The sequence below is a fragment of the Sander lucioperca genome, chromosome 10 (assembly GCF_008315115.2).
Source record: "Sander lucioperca isolate FBNREF2018 chromosome 10, SLUC_FBN_1.2, whole genome shotgun sequence".
In the NCBI taxonomy this organism is placed as follows: domain Eukaryota; kingdom Metazoa; phylum Chordata; class Actinopteri; order Perciformes; family Percidae; genus Sander; species Sander lucioperca.
In genome coordinates this window covers 38,162,677-38,175,132 of record NC_050182.1, presented here as the reverse complement: position 1 = coordinate 38,175,132, position 12,456 = coordinate 38,162,677, and the positions used below count along the sequence as shown (strand labels likewise).

General features: G+C 41.3%; 1 protein-coding gene across 2 annotated transcripts in view; it reads right to left on the bottom strand.

The window, feature by feature from the left end:
• The window catches only part of grik2 (glutamate receptor, ionotropic, kainate 2), a 299,478-nt gene that overhangs the window by 62,520 nt on the left and 224,502 nt on the right, over positions 1-12,456 (bottom strand). For both annotated transcript variants that reach the window (XM_036005960.1, XM_036005961.1), the window contains exons 13-14: positions 10,710-10,828; positions 2,337-2,554 (exon numbers count right to left, since the gene is read on the bottom strand). In XM_036005960.1, the coding sequence (XP_035861853.1) occupies positions 2,337-2,554; positions 10,710-10,828 (337 nt within the window). The remainder of the gene's footprint in view (positions 1-2,336; positions 2,555-10,709; positions 10,829-12,456) is intronic.

Sequence of the window (12,456 nt, the reverse complement as noted above, 5' to 3'; positions counted from 1 at the left end):
TATGTCCTCTTTGTCTTCAAAGCTGAACGCTGCTATTGTCCTTTCTCAGCGGTGACGTAAAACGCATCACTTGAGCTGCTGCGTGCGAAAGTCACCGGACGACACCATTTTCACCACTGAGAAGTACAGAGAGAGAGTTTTGTGGACCTAGAGACTTAGTAAGCTTTGTATCAACTCAATGGCTTTCTATTTTACGGATGTTGGAACGCCAACTGGGCAAAGTGGGAAACAGCCTCTGAGCACCAGACACTCAGTGGTCCCAAAGGCTTCCGATTCACTGTTTCAATAGATTTTTTGGTACTTTCAATAATTAAAATTTTTCACCAATTATCACCAATTGTCACAATATCAATTTAGGAAAGTACTGCATTGTTACTTAATCTCGAGGCCCTGTCTTGTTGAGTGGCCTTGTGTCAAAATCTATGTTGAACACCTTTGTTATTGGAGTTCATATCGTGCTATCAAAGAACACATTCCAAAGAAAAGTTGAGTTTAATCAAATTACCACAAACTCATTCACGCACACAGTCATGTAGTAGAGTCAGGTGTTTCAGTATTATTCCAGCATAGAAAAACTAGTTGGTTTGTGGATCTCCAAAACATTAGACAAAATATATTTCGATCTGATGATGGTACTGGATTCAATTACATTTTATTTATCATAATCATAATGACACTATCTCTGGATATATAAAATGTTATAGCAATCCTCCAATATTTGTTCGATATTTCACTCTGAAGAAGAAAAACTCTATGGCCTTCATCAGGGTCACAGCTATTTCACTCTGAAAGAAAGTGGTTGACCGACTGACTGACTGACCGACTGATTTATGGGACATTTTCATCCATAGAGCCACACTGCCAGTGTAGCTAAAAATTAGACAATTGATGATAAGTTTTAAAACCATTAGCTATAGGTGCTGCGTGTGTCACAGTATTTACCATGAACTATGATAGCCACCTTGCCATTTATTAAAGGTGCCCTAACACACAAAACCATTTTTACTTGTATTTTTTTTTAAATATGTTAGATGTTTGTGTTATGTCGTAAATGTGAAAATGAACTGCTACCTCCTCTGTTAGCTCGAGCCACTGAAAAGAAATAAGCGAAGAAATCAGGCCAATTACAAAAGCTAAAGGATGTAAAGGATGCTGATAGCCAGTCTCTCATTGGCTAGCTGTTAGCCAATCAGAGTCAAGCAGCTTAGCTCGTTGAATATTAATGAGACCTGGCACAAATTGAGTCTTCCTGCAGGCTTTCTATACCACGCTAGAATGGCTTGAAACAAGGTAACCGAGGCATTTTTTCCATGGTAGAACTTCAGACACACAAAGTAATGAAATACGTGTGGCAGAGCACCTTTAAGGGCCACTCTTGTGAAAACTGTAAAATGTCTAAAATGGTTTCTGTGGCAATATTCACGTGAAAATTACTTCTTGGTCATGCAAACGATATATGTCAGAACACATAATAGTAGCATAAGTAGCATAATAGCATAAACATGACCGAGCCTTAACCATAGAGGTGGCAGATAAAACTACACAGCCATATGCATTTTGGAAGGTAATAAAAATTGACATGTTAAGTTTGGAGTACGTGTTGATGACAAAATTACTCAGGCAACATAATTTGAGTGATTTGTAATCTATAGGTTTGGGCTCATACATTCGAACTGAAAGTACATGTTACAAAGTGGTTTTAAAAAGACTCACCAGGCAGAGAGAGTCAATACTGAATTAATACGGAAATGTAGGATCTAGTGATTTTTAACATTATTTTTCTAAATCTGATTTAAAAAATCCAACATTATTAAAGTATAATTCTAAAGCACATGTAATCTTTCAACAAAAGAATAAACAATGAACAATTATGAAATTAACTTTTGAACCATCAGAGGTTTTTTTCCCAAGGAAATGTCTAAATTTTGTGTTAAGTACAGCAAACATAAGACAGGTTAAGTAGGTTAGAGTTTGATATTTATCAGATTTATAAAGTAGTGTTCTTATAATATACTTGTATTAATTCAGTGGTTGCATGAGGTTGATCACTGGGAAACAACCACATAAGCATTTCATTAGTGTGAGTTGAAGTGAAGAGTTTTAGTGTCCCATAAAATAACTTATCCATCTTAAGAAAGAAAAAAAAAACCTGTATTACACTATAAATACAGTATTTACTATGCAGATTTGACATGCTGCATCAACCATTTCAAAGTTTAGCATAAGCCTTGACATAGCTATATTGTGTATGTGTAAACCGCTGGGTGATAGAGAGCAGTGAACCACTAAACTAGAAAAGACTGTAGTTGGTTTAATGATATCCAGCTTTAACTAACCTTGAAGAACGTCATGGTGGAGCCATCCTCTATCACCCCGTATTCTATCTTCGTCTGCTTAGCCAGGTCGTCAGCAGAGTCAATGGGCGACTCCATCCTCTCCACGGTGAGGAAGGCCGCCAGGTTTGCCGTGTAGGAGGAGATGATGATAAGCGTGAAAAACCACCAGATTCCTCCTACAATTCTGGTGGAGAGGGCTTTCGGCATGAGCTCAGATCCTGAACGAGAGGAGCAGAGGAGGCTGGTGAGGCCTGGTACAGCATTAGGCAGGGGAAAGGGGCAGCACCCAGGCCAGACTAGACCAGGCCAGGCCAGACCAGACCGGGCCAGGCTAGGCCTCTGCATCTGCTGCCTGGATCACACACACTCACATACACACAAAGTGGGCAGAGTGGGCGGCCTCATGGTTGGAACTGGGGATTGGTATTTATTCTTATGCTGACTTTACACTAAACGACTTTTTAAGTGATTCCACTGTCACTGACTATTTTCCAATGTCGGAATGAAATCATGAGAGTCTTGTTAGAGTTGGGTCGCGCTCCGGTCGTATCAATCGTTTGGTGTAAGGTGGTCATAAAACACTTTTTCCCATCTTGACAATCCGACGAAATATGTTACGTGTTTGATATTATCGTAAGTTGTCGTGGTAGTGAAATTAAATCATGTGAACATTGTCAACAACCAATGGTTGCCCTCCCTCCAGCACCAAAGAGGAAGCGGCAACAGCTAGAGCCAGTTGTTTATGGTTGCTATGTCACCGCGCTAAGTTAAACGCTAAAGAGGAGAAATTGCCAATTTTCAACCCCTCTGAAGCGTGTCATCCAACAGGAGTTTTACCAGCAGATAAATGCAGACTGCCACCATTCATCTGCATGTACAGCAGAACATAAAATCTTCTTTTTAAGTTACCTTGTTAGTTACCTAGTTAGCTTGGTTACAGTTTTCAAAATGAATCTAGTTGAAGTCTTGCAATTTGTGACCCTACAAGATCTCCAGTCTTTACATATTATGACAGTGTTTAGCGTTAGATTTGAGATGGTTGTCTTTAGATGTGAGATGGTGTCAGACTTTAGTCTTTTCAACGTCTGTTCAAAGTCTTCTACTGTATGGTAGGCATTATGCTTACTACCTTTGTGCTCTGGTCTGACTGTCTGTCCTTACTGTACTGCCTCTTCTACAACTACTATAACCAAGATCATTTTCCATCACTTCTCTTTAAATTAAAAATGTGAAAGAAAAAGAACGTGTCCCTCTGCTAGAAAGTGGCACAGGAAAGTTAATTTTACGTTCATAGGTAGGCTACTTCTGGAAAGTTGGTGACAGAGTGACTACTTCGGGGGCTATTAACTCTAGCTAGCTAGAAGAAAACAACTTATTTTTGAGAAGATTGCCAACCAAACCTTGCCCCGTTGCTGGCTAGACAAATATTTAACAGTTTATTGGAGACAAAGTATTTGTACCATTTCAGACTTTGGTCTTGCAACTGTCTGCAAACCATCTTTTGTGAAGCAAGGCATTGTCACGGTCACAGGTTGTCATTAGTCTTTTTTGATTAGTTGGTAAGACTCAAGAGGACATGCCTGATGTAATATGAGCTGGCCTGAGGGCAGACACAGAGGAAGAGATTGCTAGAGTAGAGATATGGCAACAGGTTCTCACTCCCATCTCGTAAAATAAGGACGGTTGTTCTCACTCCCATCTCGTAAAATAAGGATGGTTGTTCTCACTCCCATCTCGTAAAATAAGGACGCCTTTTGTCGTTGTTATTGACGCTAAAAGTCTCCTTTAGCGTTTTAACTAAACACGCTTGGTCGGGACTTTTGGCGTCCCTTTTGACGCAGTTATGTTAAGGAAAAGGTCGTGGGTGGGCTTACGGTTCCGTGACACACGGGAAGAACGGGACAGTTGGGCTTAGGAAAAGGTTGTGGGTGGGCTTACGGTTCCGTGACACGCGGGAAGAACGGGACGGTTAAAGAAGAAAGCGACTTTAGGAAATGTGACAAGCGGGACACGAACCCCGGTCTCCTGGGTGAAAGTCCTGTGTTTGACCCATCCACCACCCCAACCAACCTCCCTACGCGGAATTTCGGCCTTACGTACTACACGCTAAACCCCGTCTAGCTGCTGCTCTCCCCGCTACATTCTACAAACACGCTGAAAGACGCCTTTTTCGTCGCTTCAGACGCTGACAGCCACTGTCCAAATGTCCGTATTTTACGAGTTCGGAGTGAGAACAGGTTGGATATGGACGCATGAGAGCGGACTACTGCAGATGAATGCAAAGAGCAACTTTTTGTTGAGACCGATGGATGATGAAGGTAAAATCCCATCCCTGAAGTAATTTGGTTTAGTTTATGTCTGCATCTATTTGTTGACTTCAGTACGTGGCCTACGCCATTGTGAGGTTTTATACATGTGTGCTGTTGTGTCTGCGTCATTATAGCGTATCTCTTTAAGAGAATAGCAGAGCTGGTATGTGGGTATGCATGGGGAGTGTGTGGTAGAGCGAGAGAGATTAGCTTCGGAGCAGGTACCAGACTCCAGCGGTGAAGACGGAGAAACAAGGTGTCTCCCCTGTGATTTCTGACCACGGTAAGAAAAGCTGTAGCAAGAAAAGTTAACCCTCTCTTCGATGTCATGTTGTTCCCCGGAAATGAGTAGGGGGAAATGCAACGAAACCAAGCCACGGCCAAACAGACCAATCCCAGTTGTTGCGGTCTGCCACGCAGCGACGTGAAGTTTCTGGGGAGGGTCCGTATCTACGCGTACCTACATACATACGTACCTACGTACGTACCAACTGCGTAGATTCAACACACACACACAACCATAAATCAGGCTTAAGGCCTGCATACTTTTCTTGTACATTTATTTTTTAAGGCATTTAGCATATGTGTTGGCCTGTTAGCAGCTGATATAGCTATAAGGCTTAGTGGTAATTGATCCCCTAGACAAAACAATAAATATTTTGATCAGTACTACCGGTGCCCTGACTGTGTATGCTGTACTATATCAGAGTTAATTGGATTGCACGCAGCTTAAATGTTACCTTGCCATATGTTAGACTCTTCAGCTCTCTGGTAAAAGATCAAATCTGGTCAAAGATGTCAAAAGCTAAACTCTACATAAAGATCTGTCGGGATTTACTTAATCTCTGCGAGTGACTCCACTGATTGCAGCAATTCCTATGAAATAAACTTTGTTAAGTTATTTGGCAGCAACTGGCTGTCTACATACAGTTATTTAGCTTTGCCCGGCATCAGTTGCTTTCACCATTTTTATCACTTACAATAAAGTAAAATTAATCTTCAATTAATCTGACTGTTTTACATTCAAGTAAAGTTTTATGATGAATGTATCCAAAGCATGAAGGAGCATATGTGCGTGGGTAGAGTGGGAGTGAGTGAGAAGGGGAGGTATGTCGTCCGGGTGTAAGAAGGTGGGCTTGGGTTATATCAGGACTATTCTCCTCAAGCGGCTTAAGAAATTGAAAGCTGGGATTTTGCACGTTCACTCCGAGGGAAAGCTGATAAAGAGCCAGAGATATAGGAGGTTAAGAACTCTGTGCTCCACTCCCTTTGTGAGAAACTCACATTTCATAAAACTTTCTTTCTTTCTCGCAATCCCCTGAGTGAGCTGTCTAGGAGTGGGAGCGTGCAGCGAAAGACATGACAGCCAACTGCAGCTTAAGCCCACCGCTATTGAGACACGGCCTCAGCTCCCAGATCAGCAACATTAGCCATTAGTGCTTTATCCTAATGTATTGATGGCTGTTCATTACTATAACCTTACAGGATTGTAAAAAGCTAATTTCTTTTTTTCTTTTTGAATGTTCTACCTACCTACCCAATATGTTGCCCCTGCAAACAACTGATTTTACACTACTGATTGGTTTATAAAGTAATGAATGGGTTTAGAGGCAAAATGATGCTGCTATGTGATAAACTGCACGTATCTGGATCAGTTTCAGTTTTTTTATGAGAGTCTTTAGTGATATAGAACTTGCATTTACACCCCTTTCATTTGTATGCATTTGGTAGACGCATCATAGCTCAAATCTGCCATATGTTAAAATGTAAAATACATTAATTGAAGGTTATTTCAAAAGTTAAGAAGTAATTGAGTGGAGGACCCCTCTAAATGTTAATCTCACAGTGGGCCCTCATAAAGCTAAGGCTGGCGCTGCTACTACAGTAGCAACAAAAACTTACTTTAGTGTCTATGTTATCACTTGGGTAATTGAAAGTGAAAACATGAATTAACCAGTGGTACAGTCTTCTAAAAACACATTGAGTACATTTACATGCGCACCAATATTCCACTATTATTCCGAATATGACCTTATTTCGGGTCATGTAAACAGCATATCCCGTTGGGATATTCCGAATAAAGCCTTTTTCCGAAATAAGCATTTTCCGATAAAGCCGTGGGATATGCCGATATTATTCGGGTTTAAGAAGCATTCTTTGGACATGTAAACAGCGGCATATGTGTCTCAACCAGGGTTTTTACAGCAGTTTGTGACAGTTTACGGCCTCTTGCCCGTTTATAGCTTACGGTCAGCTCAGTGCGTTGCTATGGTTGTTGTACAAAAAACAACCAGTCATCAGTTGAACAGCCAAACAGTTTGCAGGGCTGCCGTTAAGATGCATGGCAAAAAGACAAGAAGGAGAAACACACCTACATTTAAACATTAAAGACTTGGATATGAAAAGGTTTTTGGATGTGTGCAAACATTGCAACGCCAACCTTTTCAAGAAGGTGGTTGAATGACAGAGGAAGGCTGTGTTTGCACGGTCGAACAAGTCGGCCACCGGTGGAAAACTTTGAAATAATCTTATTTTCACACTTGCATGTAAACGGGAATATTAGTGGAATATTCTCCTTCATTAGTCATGTAAGCAGCTTAGTCAGAAAATTGTCTTTTTCAGGATAAGGGCAAAATCCGGAATGATATGTGCATGTAAACGTAGTCATTGTCTGTTTAACCTCTCATTAGCCACCAGCCATCCCCGCTGTCAGACATGGCTCAACCCCAGTATCGGAGTCACCCAGCACGGGGCACCAGCCACCCACTTTGCCCATTCATAAAAGCACAACCAAATACAAAAATCAAGGTAGCAGGCATGAACACATACACATATTCATCAGTACTTTTAGCAGTGAATTCTGCTTGTTCTGTGTCGGACCCATGGCCGGCTATCAGATGCAGGTTTGATTAAAAGTGGAACATGTTACCAGCTCCGAGCTTCTTTTCCTGTTTCACCTCAGAAACCACACAGAAAAGAGGGGCAACCCACACAGAGAGGCGAGGTTGACCCAAACAGAGCCTGGTTGGGGCTGACTGTCATGTACCCAAGGTAACGTCATGACCAAACAGCACATCCCACAGTTTTCTGGGGGGCGGGGCACGCTGCCGGGCAGGGGAGCCTCTCTACATTGCAGACCAGCACGGTGCCATGCAGACACTGTGTGTTTGTTCTAATCCCACAGCCTTCTGGCCCGCAGCCACATCTTCTCAACTGGGCAAGATTACACACATTCTGCTGGCTTTCCAACCCTACTGTATTTGTAGTTGTTAAAATGCATGACATTTACAAAGATCTTGAACACCTCCTCGTTAGTTATAAACATGTTTTATGCTCACTGTTCATAAAATCATTTGGGTGTTTTTTGTTGGGGCGAGGTTACAGTCAAACCAGTCATCACATTTTGATTTTAAATAATTAAAATAATATTTGCATCCTAGGACTCTGAAAATCTGTGAAAAAAATGTGTAGCTAATTTGGGGATATTAGTAAGCATGCAGAATAAGTAAGCATGCAACCAGCCAACAGGGGATACGTTATCAGCTACTAAATCGTAGGAAAGATTGCGATGTCTGTTGACTGAGTCACTTCATCCAAAAAAAACACATTATCTCACTTTCCTCTAGTAGTATCATCATTACAGGGCAGATAGTTTTGCTCCTATTTGTCCAAGTTTTGAGATATCTGTCTAATACCATGATGGAGGTGAAGTGTACTGTGTCATGTGGAATATCCAGAGTACTTGGAACACCGGTGTCTGGAAACAGATTTTTTTTTTAAATGTAATCTACAGAAGCAAATACCAGACAAATAATTTGATCTTGTAAGAAACATTTTCTTAAAAACATCCAGTAAGTGATTTAAAGTGTTGTTTTTCAGTTTTTTCAAATTCAGATAGAAAAGTGTAAAAAATATATATTTCAAGGTCCACTTACTCGCTTTTTTTTGGAGCTTTCAACCACATTTCATGAATGGAGTTACTCAGTTGTCAGGACGTGACCTAAGTATGGAACTTGGGTCAAGTGTTAACATGTGGTGTATAGTGTATACAATATGGTTGCTGAGGAAGACCATGAAATATGATTGAAACGACTGGACTACTGTTTCCAAAGTCAAAAATAAACATTTACGAACGTTAAAGTTTAAGTAATCAAGTTAGATTTTTTTATCTTGAATTTTTGTTTTCTGAATACATTTTTGAAGTAAAATATTTCAGTAAATTTGACGATTCGGTGGTGCCTAAAGTTTAACATTAACTATTCATTTGTCGTTGAAATTCACAATATGGTTGATTTTAAAGGTCCCATGGCATGAAAATTTCACTTTATGAGGTTTTTAAACATTCATTTCAGTTCCCCCAGCCTGCCTATGGTCCCCCAGTGGCTAGAAATGATGATAGGTGTAAACCGAGCCCTGGGTATCCTGCTCTGCCTTTGAGAAAATGAAAGCTCAGATGGGCCGATCTGGAATCTTCCCTTTATGTCATCATAAGGAGGAAGGTTACCTCCCCTTTCTCTGCTTTGCCCGCCCAGAGAATTTGGCCCACCCATGAGAAAGAGAGAGACATCATGGCTTGCAAACAATTGAAGCATGGCAGTTGGTCAAGGCCACACCCCCACCCTCCACCTTGGCCCCCCTCTCTCCTTCTCATTAGCATTTAAAGCTACAGACACAGAAATGGCACATACTAAGGAAAGCTCATTGTGGGACTGGCTCTAGTGGCTGTAATTCTGCACCAAGGCTGAATTTCGGGAAAGAGACTTCAGATACAGTATTAGGGGACCACTAAGGTCTATATAAAAGAGACTTCAGATACAGTATTAGGGGACCACTAAGGCCTATATAAAAGAGACTTCAGATACAGTATTAGGGGACCACTAAGGTCTATATAAAAGAGACTTCAGATACAGTATTAGGGGACCACTAAGGTCTATATAAAAGAGACTTCAGATACAGTATTAGGGGACCACTAAGGTCTATATAAAAGAGACTTCAGATACAGTATTAGGAGACCACTAAGGTCTATATAAAAGAGACTTCAGATACAGTATTAGGGGACCACTAAGGCCTATATAAAAGCATCCACAAAGCAGCATGTCATAGGACCTTTAAAATTGAAATGACTATGGCGTTTTTTTGGTTTTATATATATATATATATATATATATATATATATATATTTCAATACTGTGAGTACCACAAATGAAATTCCATCCACCTCCATTGTTTTAAGGTGGAGGCAGAAATGCCAGAGACAGATATTCAAAACCTGGACATATAAAATCCAAACCCAATCTTCATGGCTGGATACCACTAGAGGTAAGGGAGATTTTTTAAAGCATTTATTTCTTGTGATTCGGGTCAACTGACCCTGTAAAGCAGCATTGACTATAGCAGCTAGTTCTTTGTGTGCTCCATTGCACTGTTTAGATGCAAGGACACACACAGACTTATATATCATGCTTCCAAGGCCCTACAATCATCACTACCTAAAATAATAAAATAATAAAAAAAATAATAATAATGTTGCATTGTCAATTGCCTCGGAGGAAATGCAAATTTAAAAAAAATCCAACACTTCTCCCACTGTGACATGCCTTCTAAACGATATAAGCTACAACATTATTACAGTGATAACATTCCATTTTCTGTTAAACTTTACTAACTACTAAACTAGTTGAGAAGATATGGCATTGGTTTGGCAGAAGGAAACTAAACAGGCAGGGTAAGCTGCTGAGTTCACATTCTCATTCAATCTCACTCATTTGATTCATCTCAGGTATTGTGGGTGGGTCCACTTACCTGTTCCGATGGCTGTGAAAAGGTGGGGGAAGGAGTTAGGAAGCATGGGGAAGGGGAGCGTGCAGGAATACCATCCTTAGTCATTGATTACATCACTCAAATCCCACACTTAGTCCATCCTGCTGGACTCTACCTGTGAAGCATCTCGCATCATGCACAGAGGCCCCCATGCATGGTCACGGGCCTGGTCAAAGAGCAAGGTTGACCCCCAGCAAAAAGTGGGACATGTGCTAAAAAAAGGGGGGCAGGCAGAGGCGTCTACCTTGCTGCATGAGAGCTCCAACTCCAAACCAGAAACTATTTAGCAGGGTGAAATTGTTTTCCACTACATCCGAGTCGGGGTTGCAAGGGTGGGGGTTATACCACTCGTAGGGACTAAACCTGTGACAATTAACAGAAAACACAAACACACATATATATGTTTACTGCAGTTGCATAAAGACACAAGAGTAAACAATAAAAGAGACCGAGAGTTGTCATCCTACCTGGGGAGACAGGAGAGAGAAAACAAAGGGTTACATAGGCATGTCCAGGGATGAGACACTGCAAATCATGCCCGAGGACACTTCCCAAATCAAGAAGCATTTCTATGTCTTCATGTACATACCTCAGATTGTTAACTGGATTAGTACGTTAAGAGTTTATTACATGAATTATTGTAAAATGATGATTAGCATTTTATTTATGGAATAATCTATTAGTCAAAATAAAGCCTGAGAAATGACTGCTCATCTAAATCTCTCTTGTGTGCTTTTGAATTAAAAAAGATACTATACTTGCTCGATTTCACACCACTCATATTCCAAAGGTGGCTCCTCATGTGGGAGTGCTCATATCAAAGGCAGTTCCCTCAGTAATTTAATCGATGGGGTCTGAAAATAACTCCATTGTCAGCCGAGAAAAGAACTAATAATCCTTATAATCTTAGAGGAGCATTAATATTCAGCAGATCAAGCGGTTCATTCCCATCATGCCCACGCCGGCCCCGGCGCTCCCCCCTCCCTCACTCGACACACTCCTCAAGCAGAGATTTCTCATTTATTCATATCAAATAAAAGTGACATTACATTAGTAAAGGTTGATTGGTCTACAATTAAGCATTCTGACCTGATTTGGTGTGTGCTGGTGTAGAGGGGGAAACCGGGGCCCTATCTTGACTCAAGCTGTTTAACAGACACAAGGGTTTGACTAATCAAATTGCAATGCATAATGTAGACTTACTGCGCTGGAAGTCAAGAACGATAACCTCGAGTTGATGGAGGATAATGCAGATCAAAGTGCCACACCGCCGTGTGTCGAAAGTTTGGATCCATTGTCCTCTGGTTATAATACAGTAGTACGGGTCGAATACTGTAATACGCGACTCTATATGAAGATGTATGGCTGTATCGATAACATGACAGCATCATAACTGTACTCTGTCATTGACTAATGGGCTAGCAGTGGTGTTCTTTTCCACCCCTACAACACTCACAGGAGGATATTGTGCAGTGCTCAAGGACCTCTGAATGTCCCCCTTATTTCTGCTTTAAGAGAATCCTTGGCCTTAAATCAATCCATCCGCTCACTCAATTTGCCCCAGATTTGCTTGCTTGTCAATTTGCAATGCCAAATTGAGTTCAGCTGAACTGCGCCCTTGCCGTGGCATATGTGAATATGTGACCCCAATCCCTTGCGCAGAGGTCTCTGAGTGTGTTTCCTCCAATCGCATCGTGAAAAGCCAATTACCGCTCGCCATGAACATGGACGAGCAAAGTTGTCAGCACCGTGCTAGATCATGGGAGTGGCTGGCTAGACTGCTGCTGCTGCTGCTGGATGGGTCAGGGAATGCTAAACCAATGCCGTTTACAGGAGACAACAGCTTAACCTGTCTCTCACTGTAGCACTGCTTGGCCCCGCTTGCTGTCATTTTGATCCAATTACACTGTCCTTACATTATCTCAGATAATCTGTGCTGCAGAGGGAGAAACTTTGAGCAAGGTCAGTGCAGAGATAAGCGCGGACGAAGA